At 38.9% G+C, this 19,900-nt stretch overlaps 2 protein-coding genes and 2 long non-coding RNA genes across 5 annotated transcripts in view; 3 read left to right on the forward strand and 1 right to left on the reverse strand.

The window, feature by feature from the left end:
* The first annotated feature begins 595 nt into the window (after nt 1-595).
* Nucleotides 596-3,211, forward strand: LOC148096894 (uncharacterized). The gene is made up of 3 exons (XR_015717041.1): nt 596-1,588; nt 2,739-2,812; nt 3,020-3,211. It is a non-coding gene; the product is annotated as an uncharacterized LOC148096894 (long non-coding RNA).
* Nucleotides 3,212-3,244: 33 nt separating this feature from the next.
* Nucleotides 3,245-4,768, forward strand: LOC148096895 (uncharacterized). The gene is made up of 3 exons (XR_015717040.1): nt 3,245-3,358; nt 3,445-3,539; nt 4,141-4,768. It is a non-coding gene; the product is annotated as an uncharacterized LOC148096895 (long non-coding RNA).
* Nucleotides 4,769-5,379: 611 nt separating this feature from the next.
* LOC148096896 (uncharacterized) lies at nt 5,380-7,050 on the reverse strand. The gene has a single exon (XM_087834101.1). The coding sequence runs from the start codon at nt 7,035-7,037 to the stop codon at nt 5,514-5,516; it is 1,524 nt and encodes a 507-aa protein (XP_087690227.1). The 5' UTR covers nt 7,038-7,050; the 3' UTR covers nt 5,380-5,513.
* Nucleotides 7,051-10,868: 3,818 nt separating this feature from the next.
* Nucleotides 10,869-19,900, forward strand: part of kazna (kazrin, periplakin interacting protein a) — a 192,900-nt gene continuing 183,868 nt past the window's right edge. Inside the window, exons 1-2 of one of the 2 annotated variants that reach the window (XM_087833675.1) lie at nt 10,869-10,961; nt 13,949-14,369. In XM_087833675.1, coding sequence (XP_087689801.1) covers nt 14,294-14,369 — 76 coding nt within the window. In that variant the 5' untranslated portion in view covers nt 10,869-10,961; nt 13,949-14,293. Of the gene's footprint in view, nt 10,962-13,848; nt 14,370-19,900 lie in introns of those variants that run through there. The other variant, XM_087833676.1, reaches the window with a different exon arrangement.

Below are 19,900 nucleotides of genomic sequence, written 5' to 3' on the forward strand. Positions count from 1 at the left end.
ATTCCTTTTTTTTCTTATTTAGTCTGTAAATCTAAAAATGAACCATTTCACCTTTATTTCAAGCAAAAATAGCTTTTAGATAGAGTGTAAAACAAAAAATTATCTTAAAATAAGAAACATTCACCTTTTTCCTTGAAATAAGAAAGTCAATCATTGGAAGGTATATTTAGACCTGAGACGTGTCACAGATGTATTTGTTACCATGTAAAATAAGCCACTTTACTCTAACGGCATAATGTATAGCATCTTCAATCACCAAAAACTCCATATTAGCAACCTCTGATACAGGACCTAGTCCTTTCTCATTTACAAATATTGGATGCTCAGTTCCTGCTTCACTTTGACAACACTCCAGCAGCTGATTGTGGTTTACAAGAGACTTGCACACATTCTTAAAGTTTAATTTGGCTGACCATTGTTTTTTTTAAAAAAAACTGCGTTTAGACTCTATTTCATACACGTATGACAAATTACAGGTCCCAGGGCAATAATCTGAGAGGGAAGATGCAGCATGTAATCTTCTATCATTTTTTTTAGTTTGGACACAGTTTATAAAGACACAACTGGGGCAAAAAGTATTTTAACAATTTCAATTAAATCCAAAATAAATTTGATAAAAGAATGGCAAAATCTTGATCAATATAAGCATTTGTCCAGGGGATTGTTTTAATCTGTTGTCACTTGAAGCTAAAGTAGCATTAAATTTTTTTTTATGAATTATAGAACATTTTTTGAGACATTTTATTAAATTCGATGAATTTATATTCCAAAATCTCTTTTTCCCAAAGTCTGTTTTTGTTTCATAATGGGGTTTTTCATAATGGTGTATTTATTTGAGGTCATTTAACAACTGAATTTCTTATTCAGGCAATCAGGGTGGGACCTGAACGCTCATTGGCTGCTGCTTAAACAGGTGCTTAAAATTAAAGTGTCTCAAAATGTTTCTATTATTACAAAAAAGAATCGTAGTGAAATAAATATTTAATAAAATATTATAAAAATACACAATGTAAAATAAAAATTAAATGACACGTTTTAACACTTTGGTGTTCCATAGTCTAGTTCATATTAAAAAGTTAAATAATGTATTAGCACTAGATTAGGTTCCTGTATTCCTCCGTACAACCATCCCACATATCACACAAAAGTCTGGACTACTGCTATGAATTGTATTAATATGGCTCAAAAGAGACTTTACTGTTAAGGCAACAAAAACAAAACAAATCCCACACCTCCAACACGCCATCTTGTTTGGGGAAAAGACCTGAAAGAAGTTCTTGGCGGGCAGAGTAGTAGAGGTCAATACCAAGTTTGAAGGGGTGGTTTATACCAAGTCTGCATTTAACTTGTGTAGTAATGTAATTGTAAAGACGACTACAACAGTCATAGTAATTGATGGGTTATTTGTTAAAATTAGTTTTTCGAATGCAGGTTCATTATGCATGTTATGTTCACGTTTTACAAGCTTTACACAGACGAAAATGTGTAACACTACCTCCCCCTGGCTGCCCTCAAGTGGCTCTGTCCATTATCTCACTGTTTGAATCGGAGGACACGAGGGAGCAGGTTCGGACTGGATTCTGTTGAGGTAATTAACTTTTGCTTACAAACATTTCGGGTTCTTTTAGCTTTGACTTACTGTAGTAACATCAGTCGTGGTCAAATTAAGTTTTACCGAGGCAGTATTATCAGTTCACTACCAATGGGTAGTTAGCCAAAACTGCCAGCCAGCTAGCTAGCTTAGTTCATTCAGTATGCTGAATTGTTAGCATACAGTGATAGTTTAAAATTATTAATGGTGCTAGTTAGGTAAATTTAGCTTCGTGTTCAATATACTTAACATAGCTATATGACAAAAGAACTACAGTTGATATCCGCCTTTGCAAAAGTCCGTTTTGTGTTTCCCACCCACGGAAAATAAAAAGCTGCGGTGTTTTTTTTTCCTTCTTAAGCCGCGTGCTCTCTGTCTGCCCTGTGCTTGGTGTGTTTGTGTATGCAACTTGGGAGGACCGATACTGGTTTGAGACAAATCTCGCAATCGGGCTCATAACTTTACAATGCTGTTTTTTGTTATGGAAAAAGACAGGGGTGTTGGACAGATCTATATTTAACTTAAATCAGGATTTACTTAAGTCATCAAGAGTTAACTGTTTTATGACCAAAATTACATTTAACCAACATGAGTTTATTCAAATTTTATTATTTTACTATTTTTTGCAAGTCCAGTTTGGGTAATGAAATTAAAGATAACACAAGGGAATAAAAATAATGCACATTTATGAAAGACATCTTTACCTATAGATTTACTTTAAGCCTCATTTCCGACAGATTATGATTAATCATATAAACTTGTAAGTTGGAGAAGATGTGAACTTGCTTCCAATTATTTATGTTGTAAACTATTAATATCAATCAGGTCACTTTAACCTTGCTGAACCGAGGTAACATTTTTTCTTATGGATGAAGTGGCCTAATCTGAGCTGTGGTCATTTGTTGAATGATTTGACAAGCAGTTGGGCACTATTAGTTTTAGTTTGAAAACTAGTTTGGAATAGCCTTGTCATAAATTTTAAGTAAGCAATTTTATAAGACTTAACCATTGAATTAACACAGGCTCTACTTGGTCTGTCTTTTGCACCTTATCCATGTGTCTGATTGCATAGACTTTGGATCCATGGCAGGTGGTGTCTTGACTCAGTTTTTCTTTTTGACCCAAACATATGTTTTTCTTTCCTCAGGGAAAAGTTCTGACAAAAGCTACACCAGTAAATCATGGAGGGTTTGGATGATTGCAGCCTTTCGGTTCTAAATGGTAGGCCAAGCATATGCATATTTATGCAAATTAATGTCTAAATGAATTTTGTGTTGCACACACTGACAGTGATCGTACATAGAATCAGTTTTATGTTGTCAGATCAATAAAATATTTAAATTACATTTAAATGTATTTGACAAAATGACAATTTGGAATTGTTGTACAACTTTTACATTTCTGAAAGTTACTGACTTTTATTTACAGCTGCAGACATAGATGAGGTCTTGCTCCACACCCTCAGTAGGGACGATTTAAGGGACCTGCTTCCAGGGCCTGAAAATTTTATGAGGAGGAAACAGTTGTGGGCTCAAGTTCACAAAGAGGCAAGTTTTGCCGCTTTTGATTTAAAAACACTTAGCACGACACATTTTGTTTAGGACTCCTGTAATATAACTATTTTCGTTTTCTTATTTAGGATGAGATTAAAGAAAAGGCGTCTCATGGACATCTCACCATGTGACCAGGGAGAAGATTATGATGCAGATTCAAGTGGTGGATCAAACATGCTTTTGCCACCAAGGAGCAGTTCTGGTGACAACAGTTGTAAGTGAAAGATTACAATTATGGCAATAATATTGAATATTGAACTGAAATTTGATTTAGTTCTTTCTTTCCTGTTCTGTTCATAGCCCTGTTCAGGACACTACCAACTTTCTTCCCATCACAAGTTGCACCACCCAAGAAGATGGGACATGCCAGTGAAGCACTGATTGATGTCCTTCAGGTCTGTGTTTCTTCATATTTGTTATCAAATAATGCCCATAAAGCCTTCACTTTAACAGTTTATTTGGCATATGGCCTTTTTATCCATGCCAAGTCCTCCAACAATGTAGTTTATATTTGGAAAAGGTGTGCAGAAATCTGAAATGGCACAAACACTGAGATAAAAAAAATTTCAACAAAAATAATAAAGAAAATCATAAAGAAATTAAAAACAAAATGGAAATAATTACATATTTAACTATCACAGGTGCCGTATCTTTGTCATTTCCTAAAGTGTGTAAAGACATAATCCTAACGGTGATGAGGCAGAATTTATTACATTTTTCAATGGCATGAATAAATATATATATATATATATATATATATATAATTTTTATTTTTTTTCTATACAGTATTTGTCAATCTAAAGAAAAATAACATTAATATGGTCTGTAGCACATCTGATCTATGGTTGTCATCATTCATGTATCACCCGAAGGGTGCACCCCAAAGGGATCAATAAAGTGAAGTCTAAGTCTAATACATACTTGAACTACCCTGATAGCTTTGGAGTTTCTCCGTACATTGTACAATTTTTGTCTTTGTTTTTCTTTTGCCAACAGAAGATCCAGCGTCAGCCCCGTTCTGCTCTTTGAAGGGTCCCGCTGTCTTATTGCAGTTGGAACCACTCTCATCACCACATTTGACCACAGATGACCTTGGAGAAGGTTTGCTGTATCTTATGGCATACTACTACACCCTGCATCTCACCTATCCTAAATGTGTGGCAACGCTTCTGTCTGTCATTTAGACTGAAGTGTTAAAGGACAAAATCCATGAGCAAGACACCACAGGCTCATACAAAAAAGTCATGGCAGGCTGTAGGAATGTTTATTGAAACGTAGAGCTGTTTGAGCAAGATGTAACTTAGGTCTGTGTTGGAAGGTTTGGGCCTGATAGCTTTGAAGTTGCAATTTACACTTGAATTCTTTTTTTTTATTCTTATTAATGTAATACAAAGTACTTTTTTCTTTAAACACATCTGTTCTGCAAATTGTGTTTAAAATTGCAAATGCTCTTTTTATTACATTTTATATGTTGAGTAGCTAACTGGTTTAGCACTTCTAAAAGGAACACAAAATAACAATGTTACACTTACAATGTGTCTTTAAATTTTTGTGTACTATGATTCACTGAAATATTTGTTACTGTTTGGAGAGTTTGTTTCCAATAAAGGTCATGTACACAGTATACTTTGCCTGCTTTAATTTGGCTTTATCTTTCTTATTTTGAGAATTCTTATCAAGTGTAATTATCTTACTGCACTGGCAGATTATTTCACTGAATTTAAGAAGATTTAGACTACAATCTATTATTTTTTAACTTATTTTAAGATCTTTAAAATGATTTAATGTACTAGTTTTTAGATTATTTGCCTTGATTTGTTCCTTAGAATAAGTGTTTTATGCCTATTTTCAGATTTAATTTCTTCAACATTTTGCTTAGAACAAGTGGTTAAATCTTATTTTAGGTTTCAATTGCCATGATTGGTTGCTTGGAATAAGTGTGTAAGGCTTATTTTAAGATTTAACTATCTAATTGTTCCCTAGAATAAGTGGTTAAAGCTTATTTTAAGTTTCAATGTTCTGATTTGTTGCCTGGAATAAGTGTAAAATACTTATTTTTAGCTTTATTTAAATCTGGATATTGTTCTTATTTCAAGAAATCTTAATAAGAAAAAAACACTTACCCCACTGGCAGATAATTTCACTTGTTTTAAGCAAAACTTCACCAAAAATAAGTGTATTTATCTAGTATTAAGGAGGTGGGTTTTTGCAGTGTATGAGCAAGCACTTGGCGACAGTGGAGAGGAAAAACTCCCTCTCAATGGGGAGAAACCTCTGACAGAACCGGGCTCAGGAAGGGGTGGCCTTCTGTCTCGACCGAGAGGGGTTCAAATGTTCACTGACAATTTAGTTGTATATAAATATGATTTTTAGGACTTGATGTTGAGACCAATTATGTGAAATTGGGGACGCACACAGTTCCGCTTCTTCTTGTTCTTCTTCTTACTTGGCGGAATCTCTGGCAGGCTCTGTTTGTCTCGTAGACTTTGCAAAGATTCCTGTACAGAGAATGCAGCTGACTCTTCTTTTTCTATCTTCTGTTGTTCTGTGGTGTCTTTTTCTTTCTGAGGCTCCTGCAGAGGCATTGCAGTGGATGGCAGTGAGTCCTCTTTTTCCATCTTCTCCTGTTCTCCAGTCTCGTTTTCTTTCAGAGGCTCACATTTATGCATTTCATTTGCAGCAGTGGAATTTTGTTCTTTGTGCTGCTGTGGGATTTTAAGTGAGGAAACTTTGGCCTCTTTCAGCTCTCGCTCAAGAGACTCTACCTTCAAATCATGAAGGGCCTTGTTGGGGCAGAGCTGGGATTTCAGGTCACTGATTTCCAGGTTGAGTGTCTCCTGCTCCTGCCTATGTTTAACGGCCTGCTCTTCAAGCTGATTTTGAGCTGCTAGGAGCTGTTTCTGGAGCATCTCAATCTGCTCTTGCTGAATCCTACATTTGAGCTCAAATTCAGCCTCCTTAGAGGACTTCAGTCCTACAGAGTCAGCGTGTGAAGCCTCTGTGGTTGGAGTGGCAGACTCCACACACTGCTCTGTGGTAGGGTGGCTGATTTGGTCCTGCAGGGTAGCCATCACCTCATCCAATATGACAATAGCTTCATTGTCATTTGCGAGAGTGTCTGTCTCACTAATGTCATTGGGCTTATTACTAGAAGCCTCTTCCATCTGCTCTATGAGGTCTTTAATCGTTTCCTCATGATTTTGCTTGTTCTCGTGAATTTGTTCATGAAGTTTGTTCACCTGAAACTGGTGATAAGAGGCCCTCTTGTTTGCACCTACCATTTTCCAGTAAAGGTTGTTCTGATGGTATTGGGAGGCTTCCAGTTGGTGTCTGAGAGCAGCAATCTCGTCCCAGGGATTAAATGGGGGTCTAAGAATGGGATAGGGTATATATTTCCAATTCCATCCATTAGGCACAGGGTTTGGTCTGCTGGGGTTCTTCCCATTTCCCTCTCTCTCCATGTCCTCCTTTGCATTTGAAATGGGGAGGGATTCAGCCTTTTCTTTTTCAGAAGTGGCTTCAGTGTTTTTTTCCATTTCTTCATTTTTCGGGTTTGCTCCATCACCCATGCTGTTTTGAGCTTCAAGAAGAGCCCGGGCATATGCCCGAGTAATTGGTCTCCTTGGTTCTTCAGCCACTCTTTTCTGTTTTTGCTTTTTTTGTTTCTTTGGTTTCACAACCATTTCCTTTGGTGGTTGTGCCACAGGAGACTTTTCAGTATTTGGTTGTGTGGCTTTATCAACCTCAGGTTTTGGTCTTTCTAAGATTTCTGGTGTGATGACCATTTCTATTTTTGCTTCTGCCATTGTAGATGCGTCAGCGTTTGCGTCTGCGTTTCTCTGCGTCTGCCTTGTCTTTGTTTTAACAACCAGGTTGTTTTGTGTTTCTGCCATCCGAGATCCACTAAAGTTGGTTGAATGTCTCCTCTATTTAAGGGTTTTTCAAGTAGAATGTGCACCGTGACATCACAGGCTGTTCCTTTGATGTGCTGTTCCTTTGAAGTGCCACGATTGGAACATTTCAAAATAAAATGCCCAAACCTAATGTAAAGGAAAGGCTTTTATTTTGTAGCACATACTGAATTAACACTATAAAAGCTACTCTACAGGAATTGCAGTAAAAAATAAAACAAAAGCAAAACATGTTTTTTAAATGGTTGTTAAAAAAACTAACCAAAGTAGAAGACAACTGTTTAGTGGAAAGTATTCGACATTCTAGAGATTCTCAGGCATAATAACTTCTTTCATAATTTAAGCAAGGACAGGTAGAAAACGTTCATATTTAGTGAAAGATATTTATTAACATTATCCAATGAGAGTTACTGAATGTCTGTAGGCAGTGAGGTCTTGGTGGTTGCCGAGGCGACAGAATGTCATCTATGTTTTGTTTTAAATTTAGTTTCAATGCTGAATCTAAGAAACAACAGACTGCAGAGGGAGACTTTAATAGAGGTTTACTAACTCTTACTATCATATCCATTGTGGAAAAATCTGTCTTTATTTAGCATAATATATTTGTTATAAGCACTAAATATGTTTTATGATTAACTGATGAACACTAACGTACCAAGCTGAAAATTCTGCTCACCAGTCAGCAGCTTATATTCACAAAAAACGGATAAATCTGCGATCCATGCAACTCTAACCAGCCAACAAAAACATGTGTTCATAATACAAAACAAGATTACTTTGTGAAATGTTAAAAGGCACAAAAAATCAAACAATAAAATCAAACAATATGTTTTCAAGACTTTTTCACAAGTTCCTATATCTCACTGAAATGTTACTCTGTAGCTGATTTCTCGTATTTTAAGTGTGATGAGAAATTTTGACTAGAAACAAGACAAATATACTTGATAAGATTTTGAGTTTTTGCAGTGTAGCGGCTAGCATACGCACCGTATTAGAGGCTTCTTGCTAGCTGGTTAGCATGCTACACACCCGTTACTCTAATAGTCTGTATTTTTGAATGATTCAGCACGCCTTAGGTTTTGTTATCCATTTTTAGACAGTAATGAGATCAGCTGCACACTCCACAGAGGCCCAGAGTTACTGTTAATATCAAAAATGTAATGCTGTCCTTTGAGATTTTAACATAAGACTGAGAGTGTAATGGAGTTAAACGGTTTAAATTTTCAGAGCACTCTACAGCCTGGTGTCAAGGAAACTTTAAAAACAGCAGCAGAAGGTTTCAGTAGTGTAATTTGTTCTTTTCATTTAATAATAGAGTCCACATTATTATCAACAGCTACATCCACTCGGGGGGAACTAGAGAGGGTTTTCTGGGTTCAGAGTTTCGGAGAAACTGCTTCCCTTTCTTTCATCACAGCTGTCCAGTGCCAGATGTTCTGTTGACCCACTGAGAGAGGAATCATTTTACAAACATCAGGAAGACTGAAGCTCATCAGAGGAATCAAGGAGGGCCTTGTGATCTTCACCACCAGCTCCCTCACAAGGAAAATTTCAGAACTCCACTGTAGGAACGCCCCAGATGATGGATAACCCCAGCATTTTATGAACATTGTGATGGAGACCTTTGGTTTGTGTAAAGTTATTAGTACTCAGATAATCCTCAGATGCTCTGGACTTTTACAGAAAGATATTATATTCAGTCCTGTAGAAAGTTATATATTTAAAAATATATTGTCATCTCTGGTTACTCTGGTATGATTAACTCTGAATTACTTTATGGTAAATAACACACTATTGGCAAAAAACGGTGTAAGAATTCCAGATCAACGGTTTTTAGTTTAACGTACAAATGACGACCTTTGACTTTCATCAGGTTTATTTAATTGTCAGAGAAAACATGTGCTCTTCATGCAGCTGATTACATTAAGTATTTAAAACAGAAGCTCTGCAGATCTGAGATCAGCAGCTGTCTGAAACACCAAACTGAGGTGCTAATGCTGATATACAGTGACACAGTTACATGGGTGATTAATCCCTTTGACTTTTTGTCTTTAACTTTACCAATAAAACAGCTGCCGCTTTCACTGACGACACATGTGGTACTTTAACCTTTATACTGTTTTCAACAGTTAACATGTGAACATGTTGGATGATCTGTCTGCTGTCACTGGGTGGTGCTGAGGTCTGAATCTGAGGACAGTTCCTGTAATCACAAAGAGAACAGAATCATCACAAACTGAAATATAAAGTTAATCTGTGAAATAAAGCTGATCCTTCCCTGTCCTCACACACTTGGGATCTGAAGTTCAACTCTTACATTTTTTTCAGTTCTACAGTTCTGCTGACAGCTGATGTTTGAGCTGTTTATTTTAAAAAGGACAAAGCCTTATATACTATACATACTATATAAACAACATATATAAACAGATTTTCCAATATAATGTTTACCTTCGAGTTGTTGGTGCTTTGTAAATGGAAATCTCCAGAGATGAGAGGATGTCTGCTCCTGCATCGTGGTCACCAACATACAGAGGTATTATCCGCAGTGTTTAAGCTGCTGCCTGAGTACTGAAAAATAATTTCTCTTGAAGGATGTAAGCTGTACAGAGTACTGTACTGTACTGTACAGTTAATAAAAAAAATAGACACATATACATATGTATATATATATACACATACATAGAAATATATATATAGAGAGAGAGTCAGAGTCAGTGCTAAAAAATTTCACCAGTGGGACTATTTAACATAAAGTTTAACTTAATCTAACTTAATCTGCCGCACGGCTGTAGTTGGTTGGCTTCAGTACATAAATATTGGGCTTTGCTATTTTAATCCATAGATGCTGATTAGTATCAGTAAGGAGTTATTGAAGTGCAAGATTAAAAAAAAATGGTGTTGTACAGATGTGGTAAGAGACTGAAAACATGCTGCTGTTTGCACGTATTTAATAATCCTCTCTGCACAGGTCTCAGGACCTAGCTAAGGACGGTAGTTACGGATTAGCTTACAAACACATTTAACTTACCGAAAAAGTGCGGTGGGGCCTCGGATCTGTCTATCCGGTAGTCCAAACTGAAGACCACCTCAGGCTGTCAGGTTAAAACAGACGGTTGTGGTTTTGTAACGTAAACGCTGGAGCTCCTCTCGGCGTCCCCGCTCTATCTGCCATTCCCGAACAGAGATGCGCAAGTTTATCTGTGACTGCAGCTGCCAGTCAAAGCTGTTATGATGACGTTGCACCCCAATATAAAAGCATTATGGTAGTAATTAGAATCAAACTTATGGGAAAGGAGACCCCTTGAACATAAATCAGCGTGATGAGAACACTTGATAATGAAAGAAAGAATCTTTGGAAAAAATTATCTGGGAATTTATTGGAGAATTGTCTGACCCCAGTCCTCATCCGCTAACATGGATCAGGCGGGGTTTCTGACCTATACTGCAGCCAGACACCAGGGGGCGATAGAGACGTCTTGCCTTAATTTTTGGGGAGCTCCTCGCGTCGTCCATGTTTTCTACAGTCATTGGTAAGCACAAGCAATTGCTTTTGTCAAATTCCCTATGCTGTTGAAATATCTAACAGACCAAAATATTTTTCAGTGGTGAATGATATTAGGAAAACCCGGAGTTATTATTTTGTAACTGCATTATAAGTAGCAGATAATAAGGGATGCAATTGAGCTGCAGTTAAAGAGGTTAATGTTTACAACCATACCCAAGCTGCCCCCCCCTGCCTTTGGCCACACAGCTGTGTAAATAAATTTGGCAAGGTGGCTTTTGGTCTGACTGTAGAATGAGTTAAAATCACAGTTGAGCAGGCACTGGGTGACTGATTTCCATTTCCTGGACAGTAAAAAAAAAGCAGGGTTTCCTTTCTTGGAGTTAGTCAACTCAGATTTTAGGGTAAGTTAAAGAGGTTGTTATCTATATTATGATAAAAGCCTACATGGATAATGCTGCAGTTCCCCAGACATGGATTAAGCCTAGTCCTAGGCTTAAAGTTGTTTAAATGGAGGTCTTCACTGAATTATTATTTTAATCTGGGACTAGAAATAATCAACATGATAAGAAACTTGCTGAACTGCATTTTTGGAATAATTTGAAACATGAATTGTTTATGTCCATAATTACTTGCTAGCAGACTTCTGCTAAAATTGCTAGGATCATAGTTGCCTCGGTCTCTCATAGTGTTCGATGTCTGTACTTTAACCCAGACAGATCTGTGTGATATTGTGAGGTATTGGTCATCTGTGTGCTTGTGCATGTCTGTCTCAACCTGGAGGACCTGATCATAAATGCGTTTCTCCATTGAGTTACAAGTGATCAAAGAAAACATCATCTGAGTGCTTCAAAGTGTTGGTTCTTGAATATAAATGAGACAGACCCCAGTCAAATCTAACAGGGGTGCTGGCTAAAAATGAAATCCTACCCACAGAAAGGCAGCAGCTCTCTCCTGTCTGTAGAGACAAGGTCCAAGTTTCTGACCATCAGTCATTTACGGACGAAAAGTAATCTGTGCCTAAATGTAATTGTTCATTAACATGCAGTGCAGTGGGCGTGAGTTTAATTGGAAATTGGCAGTTAGGCTGAATCTTTTATTTGCTGTGGGCAAATGATAAGCCCAGGGGCAAATAATATATGAAGAGAGCGGAAAGATTTTTTATTTCATGACTCTTTGGTATTATGAGGAAACAGTAGCAGTGGCTTACATCAGTCTGTGACGCTGACATATCGCTGTAATTTCCGCAGCCCCTTGTGTCATGGCTGTAGCCAGCAGTGTAATGCAGATGCACACGATTCAGCAGCAATAGGTGCAGTAAACTGTGTGTGTTTTTTCTAAAGCTGCTTTGTTCTCCACCTGGTGAACCTCACATTTTCACTCTTTAGAAGCTTTTAGCAGTTCTGAGTCAAATGGGTTTTTTACTGGAGTGTTTTTTTCTTCTCTGACACATTCAAAAGCTCCAGGAAATGGATTTTACTCAAATTGAACACGTATGGGTGAGAGTGCTGCTTTGTAATTGCACTGAGGAAATCCATGAGCTGTCAGATACTGTAGTTCTTAGGATTTATAGCATGTGTGTAAAGGAATTTAGCTCACTTGATGTTCTTTAAGTAATTAAGAATTCAAACAAGTCCAATTACACTCTTTGGGAATAAGGGATTAGGTTTCAGGTGCCTTAAGTAGCAGTGCCTGGCAGGTGATTTTTTTTTTTAGCTTGGAGCCGTGCCAGTGTACGTATAGTGACAAACCATAGCCCTGAGGTGCGAGAACTCCCAGTGCTCACAAGCTCAGCAGTAACTTCAAACTGTGATGCTGCATTTGTATGCTCAACACAGCTGAAGATCTTAGCCCAGGGCAATGTCGAATTCTCACAGGAAGCTCTGGTGAGAAGTGAGGAAACATGATCAGAGATGATTGAAAACAAAAACAGCCACGCAGAAGTCTAAGAAGGAGAAACTTTTGATCTTCTACTTGTTAATTTCATTACTTATTCTCGGTGTGATGCACAATATTAAATTCCAACCGCTGAGAGATGGATTGCAATTTTTTCCCCCCCACTTCTGGGTGGGTTGGAGACCTGACCTGCGTCTTATTTGTCAAAAACCTAAATGACTTGGTAGACTTTGAATGATGCAGTGTGTCATCTGGAAGTACGGATTAGGTTTGGATGTGCACAAACGTGAAATGCTGACAGGATCCGTCAGGATCACAGCGGTTTTGTGAAGAGAGATGAGAGGAAAAAAATACATCACAGTACCTCCGGCCATGCTTGTTCAGGCTATTGTGATGTTTATTTGAGTCAAATTCAACGTCTTCTTTGGTGCAGCCAGAGTCACTTATGTCGGACTTGTCCTTGGCTGGAATCTTGATCTCGGGAAGTAAAATTCATGTAGCCCTGCAGATCCTAATGCCGCTCATTTGCCGCCTCTCGCAACTGTTAGTTCAAAGCTAAGAGGGATGTGACACTGGCTTTGCGAGTTGAAGCTAAGTCCCTCCAAGCAAGCAGCACTTTGTGGGTGTAATAAAAACCAACAGGATACAAGGATAAAGTACTACTGTAAAAGTCACTTCTTTCCTCTCTCTCTCTCTCGCTTTTAATGCGGGAGCAGAACAGGCACGGTAACGAGGACATTAATAAAGGATGCGGATCCATTTTTAATGATCCACTGGCCCCTTTAGTTTGAAACCGATTTTATTTTGTGCTCGCGGTCGAGCTTTATCTTCAGGATCCTTGTTTTTTTGCCTTGCGAGGGACTCGTGAAAGCCGTTTTGCTTGCACAAGCAAAGTGCTGCATAAAACCTGCATATACCTGACTGTTTGTGTGTGAGTGAGACACAGAGAGAGATGCAGTCTTCTCTGTCTATATTTGGAAGATAATCCTCAAGTATGAATGTAAGGAGGGAGAAAGGGAGGGGAAGAAAGAATGGTAGCTGAACCAAATTCAGTTTGGAGTCAAATATATGAGAAGAGTGCGGGGAGGTGCGCAGGAAATCAAAACACTGGGTATGCTGCCGTTGCTTTATAGTGCATATATAAGTGCAGATTATGAACATGTGCCATATCGTTCTTCATCATTTTTATGTATTTTACATTCAGTGCATCTCAACTTAACACTTCTCAACAGTTAGATTAAAGAGAAGCAGTTATGTAGACAGGGGGAATCAAAGCCATGGAAAGTCTCAAGTAGCAGCAGCTACGGAATCATGTAAAAACCAGTTACACACACATGCACACGCATGCACACATAGTCATCTCTGTTCTTGCTTTCGTCAGGGGAGAGAGTCTGCCTTCTCTCTGCAGCAGGGTTCTCCTTCTCATTGCTCTCTCTGACTCTCTCTCTCTCTCTTGCTTTGTTCATGCTGTGTTTGCTATGCTCTCTGTCTGAAGCAGCGCCACACTAGAGCCCTAATGAGCAGGATGAGAGCAACTCAACGCAGATCTCCCATCAGCTGAAGAGCAGCAGCAACACTGACGGCATCTGAGGCAACAAGACGCGGAACTGATCTGCAGTCAGCAGGGAGGCAGCTGTAGAAAGCAAATGACATCCCAGGAAAAGGCGTGGGAGAGGTTGTGAAGTGTCTTCAAAGGCAAATTAGCAGTCAATTGAGAGACAGGAGAGGAGAGGATTGGTCCAGTGTGATCGCTAACCTTCCGCACTCCGAGGCAGACTCTCACTCCACTTTTCTCTTCTTGAGCCGAAGGACCTCGCCACTTCACCGGAGGAGCCCAGCCATGGAGGAGATGCTCACCTGCAGCCGAAGCCCTTTCTCCCAGGTGTTTGGGCGTCAGGGTCAGCTCATGCAAGCCAGTGAGTGCAAACATCAACACTAAATTATCTTGTGCATCCTGTTTGATTCCGATTGACTGTTGCAGTGTTTAAATAATGCATGGACGCGCTGTTCATTTATATTCGGGAAGCTTTTTGAAAGTAGCCTATTCTGAAAAATTAATAAATAAAAATACAGCGACACGGTTATGCAAAATTAAGGTGTTTAGGGAGGCAATGTTTCAAAATGTGCGTCCTACTTTTGCAATTAGGAAATCGTTTTTTAATGTAACTTTGTTTCGACGCTTCAAGTGCAATTAATCCTTCAGTTCCTTCAACATATTTAATCATGTTATTGAGGGTATTAATATTTTTGCCTCCACGCAGTTTTGTAATTATATATATATATATATATATATATATATATATATATATATATATATATATATATTAAGAATATATATATATATATATATATATATATATATATATATATATTAAGAATATATATATTATAAAGTATATGGAGTCCTTTGGAGTGTAAAGCAGTTGGCCAGAGCAGTGTGTTACTGTTGATAGACTGTGATGCTCCTTTCACACACACACATGAGCAATGTCATGTGTGAAGATGCGTGTGCTCCGACTCGTGCGTGTGCTCCGACTCGTGCGTGTGCTCCGACTCGTGCGTGTGAGAGGTGGGTATGTGGGATTGAAGCTCACTTTTTTCAAGGGTGCAATCCTTTGATCTCCGTCTGGTTGAACATGCCACAGGTCTAAAAAGAAAAAAGAAAAAAAGAACGAGATCAGCCGCAGACTAAAATTTCAGCTCATTAATTGTACACAACAGCACGAGCAGCTGTAAAATAGTAGCAAATGGAATAACTGAGCAATAACTCCCTATTTTTTTTTTTTCGTCCAGCCAGAGTAGCGTCACTGTAAACCTTTAGGACATTTTACCTTATTGACAAAATACATTTACAATATGAGGTTTCTGAGTAAATGAGTCCAGATTGTAGTCGTTTAAACAATTATTCCCATATTCAGTTGATATTTTTCTGCCTCCATACATACATTTGGGTTTTGCGATCGAACCTCACAGCGTGACAAAACCTGTCTCGGTTGAAGTGTTGCAAAGTGTCACGTAATCCCCAGAACAGAAAATGGAAGCCTTTGGCCTTAAGAGACCTGAGCAGAGAGTTTTGGGTTCTCACAGGTTTGCTGCAGATTGAACTGGGCGCATATACATCCTCTGTGGTGCAGAAATATTATTTTAAAACAGGAGCGCTGGCTTTTTCTTTTTGCGTGTGTGTGTTTAGTTGAGCTGTACCCTTTCGGGTTTTGTCTTCTCCTTCATCAGTAAATCGTGTCTTGTTTTTAGGATGCTGTTTAGCAGTAGGAACAAATTCATCTTTCCCATCATTGGAAATGTTCTGTGATGGCACACTGTACAATGTAAACTTTTTTTAATAGAACTACTCCTTTGTATTTTATAATAGCCGCTTCTTGGAGTCCTAAGTGGTAATTAGGAGGATTGGATAGGTTTTTCTGATTTGAAAGACTGGAATGATTACTCACTTAGGTGCTCATCCAGGCATTGTGAATAACACAGCAGGCAGTGTTAACGCAGTGGAAAATCAAGGGAAAAAGACATGACTGGTTAAACGTTTAGAGGCATTTCAGGGTTTCTTTGTGCAATTTGTTTCCGTTCTATTACTTACTGAAACATATCCACATTTGTTATTCAGCCTGTGTTGTATATTTATTATACATACGCCCGGCCGAATAATAACTTTCAAGTCAAACTGTGACGCTTTCCCCCAGTGCCTACTTATCAGTCACAGGATAGGTGAGAGCGCCGGGTGCATGAAACCTAAATGCCACTCTCTGGTTGTGAAGATGACATTATCATTGCATGTGTTGTGATGAATTACAGCCTGTCTTGCGCTACCCCAAGTTATCTATGCTCTTTGAAGCTCGTGCTGCATGTCTGCGATTTCGGATGTGAGAGAGGGAAGGGAAGGGAGAGGCGGAAGGAGGAGGGGACGGGCGGGGAGAGGGGCAAGAAAGTGAGCAGGCTGCAAATTGTGTGAATAAGAGATGGCTGTTTTAATCTATTTTTAGCAACAACCTTACATACTGTTGCACAGCTGTTGGAAGGCTAATCCACAGTGGCGCTGGCTTGCAATATCGGAACAGTAATTATAGGGGGATTTTATTTTTTTTTTGTTATCTTTGGCTGTCACCCATCATTGGATCAGGAGTCCCTCAGCTATATGTAAAGGCCTGTTTGAATTGCAGAGAGAAAATCCATTCCATGAGTGTTGCACATGCCCAAAGACTTGAATATTAACAACCTTCTGGTGGTACCAGAGCAGAATAAACAGTTGAGAGATTTTTTTTTCCTTTTTTCTCATGAATCATATTCACGTGGCACTGCCAGGTGCGTAATCCTGCAATAAATTCTCTTATTCCCCACTGGTGGTGTGATTTGGGTTGTGTTCAGTTTTGTGACGTGTTGTCAAAAAAAAATGAAATTAAATAAATAGATAAATAAAATCCTTCAGCAGCCGATGCTCCCATTTGTTCGGGGAGCGTGACAACAGTTTTTTGGCTTTTGAATAGTTGAATTACTCTGGGAAAGTTTATTTCTTACGTCAGTGACTTTCCAAGGTTAAACCAGTCAAGGTAGAGCACCGCTACTCATTAAATTAGGTGTGTTTGTGCTGTCAGATGCATTCTTTGCTTTTTGTTACTTTAATTGAAGTTAAAAGACTTGTTTCCCTTGAGGAAAACAAAGAAATAAGACAATTCTGACCTGTTTTAGACACCAATAAGACCCTACAGAAGCACAAAAATGATTTGAAGCCTCCCGGCTGTTGCTGCGTAGGAACCAACATTCATGTTCTTTTTTTGTGTCCCACATTGTTTCTCAGCTCCAATTCCTTTCTAACCCCTGTCAGGTCGGAAGTAAATCGCCGTGTAAAACGATTAATGTCCAACACTAAATTTGACTACACTGGCTTCCCCCTGCTGAGCATTTCTTTATTTGTTGATTCGGGCTTTGTCGTGTTTGAAGCTGGAATAATACCTTAAGTAAATTGCCTTCTCCGAGACCATTTTGAGCTGAGGCTCTGTGAAAATGAAAATAAAAACGTAACACAGTCGTTTGCAAATCATATAAACCCTCATATTGAAAAGGGTAGAAATGGAAAGTTGAAAAATATTATCGTTGATGGAAAATTGTCTTCTTCATTTGGAAAAAAAACAAACAACAAAATGTTGCGACTGAGGCGTTTTTAGAAACTCTGCTGCGCCACGTCTTCTTTTAACCGTATTATCTTTTAGCTTTAGGGAACTCAGGGGAGCAATTGGTGAAGTTTTAAAAGTGAAATGTTTTCCTATTCTTGCTTGATATTGGATTTCAGCTGCTCAGCAGTTGAACTTTTTGTTTCATAATGTGCCAAGTGTTTTCACCGGGTGACAGGTCACGACTGCAGGAAACTGAGGTAACTGTGGTTGTTGTGCTGCATGACATCACGTGGCTAAAAAACATGCATTCCCTTATTGTTTGGGCTAAATGGTGCCTTCAAGGCCGTAGGAGTTACCCTCCGTCCCATCACAGTTTTTGAGCTGTTCGTCGATAACTCGGGCTCTCGGTTGTTCATGAGTACCAAAAAGACTTTCCTCAGCCCACTCAACCCAGTCAATGTGCTTTTGTTTTTAATTTCCACGTTAGAGTTTTCACTTGGCAAATGTGGAAAAGTGTTTCCAGAAATGTCTCTGAGGCCATGCAGTGCTGCCTGAGGGCCATTCACTGGTAGTTTTTAGCTTCGTCCTTGTACGTCCTTGGTTATTCTCCTGATTTTCTAAATCTTTCAATGATATTATAGAAACATTATTCCTGAACTGCTGAACTATTTCACGCAGTCATAGATGGTTTTTTTTTTTTTGTTGAAACATTTATCTCCATTAAAAGTGACATGGAAGACTTTCCCAACTTAAACATTGGCACAGAGTATACGTTTTCCGTTTTTTTGGCAAAGTTGGAAGCACTGTTTCCTTTCTTGCCTGTCACTTTACCCTTGAATATCTTCCTAATACCTCAATAAACCGTTGGTAAATCCCCGCTCAGGAGAGGTGGACGTGATTTGAAATTTTAATACATGACCACTGCAGGTGCAGAACATATTTTGGTCTTCTTTGAAGTGATTAATTCCTCTCCTTCTTCCACTTGTGTTATGGTTCCAGCACACTCACAGATTCCTCACACCTCCTTACCCGGTGGGCTTTCCTGCAGTTAGAGATTAGCTTCATGCTGCTGGTGTTGCTAATCATGTAGACGGAGTCACTTTGCAAGAGGTTTGCTGGTGCAGTCTGTGTGTGCACTCAGCTAGGTAACTTTTTTTTTCTTTTTGCACGTGGTGAGTCTTGGATTTGGGCTGTTTCAGTGCATTTCGTTTACTCATAAAGGAAAACCCTTGATCGGTCAGCTCTTTGCACCAATGCGCTCCATCTGCTGTCATTTTGATGTGCGATGAAAGAAAAATCACACAGAACAAACGTGATGAGTCATACAGTTTTCACATGAGCAGAAAATAATTGATGTACTGACAGTGACCACACAGTCATGACTCTGCAGGACTTTTGATTTGACTTTGCCATGTGTTTTCAGATTTACCTTGCAGATTTAATTGGAGCAATAGATGAAGTGTTCAGTATCGATCCCTCTGAGGTATTGTGCAGTGCATTGTTTTTTGGATTTAAGGTACTGTATTCTGCTGCATTCACCTTGTGCTATTTTGCACAACGTTTTTGGAATATCTTGTGTAGTGTATACGGAACATAAACGACGATGTTTATCTCAAAAGGTTTAACGTCTAATCTCAAGCCTGCAGCAGTTTAAAAACGAAATACAAAAATAGAGGTATACATCACAGGGGAAATCATTATGTAACACGCCTCCGCATACTTTTTTGTCTAGGTTGCGTATTGACTGGTCATATACAGATGAGCACAGGTCATTCGTCTGCACCGCTGGGCAGACTTATCTTCAGATGGCCATGGTATTGGCATCCGGGAAGCTAAATCACAGCAGGGCATCTGAATCACATGTGACTGTGCTCACTTATCCATGCAGAAGACCGATGAACTGTGCAAGTACTTCTTTTTTGAGAAATAATATCCATGTTGGCCTATTTGAAACACTATAACCTTTTCCTCAGTCGCAGCAAAACATGTTGCATGAAGTTGTTTTGGGAATCGTTCTCATAGCAGACATCCACCTTCCGAGTTTATTATTCAGAAGCTAGTGCTCGCAGAGGAAAAATGCTGTCAGTGCAGTCATTTTAGTTTAAGCGGCAGACCATGGAACACCTGGTACATCCTGAAAAATTTACAATGCACACATCACTAGCTGTTCCTGTGCTTATAGAACTGGCATCCCCAGCTTTTATTAGCCCTGGGATAAATCTGAACGCTGCCAGAGGAGCCTGATTGAAAACAGAGTTAGGGTCAGCAGGCTCTTTCTTGGCACATCTTATCCTCTAGTGTACCCCAGTTCCAACATAAAGTTT

The sequence above is a fragment of the Neolamprologus brichardi genome, chromosome 20 (assembly GCF_056152115.1).
Source record: "Neolamprologus brichardi isolate AB-2024 chromosome 20, ASM5615211v1, whole genome shotgun sequence".
Lineage (NCBI taxonomy): Eukaryota > Metazoa > Chordata > Actinopteri > Cichliformes > Cichlidae > Neolamprologus > Neolamprologus brichardi.

What these genes read in the sequence shown, in the direction of transcription:
- LOC148096896 (XM_087834101.1), bottom strand. Translation starts at nt 7,037, where the DNA reads ATGGCAGAAACACAAAACAACCTGGTTGTTAAAACAAAGACAAGGCAG.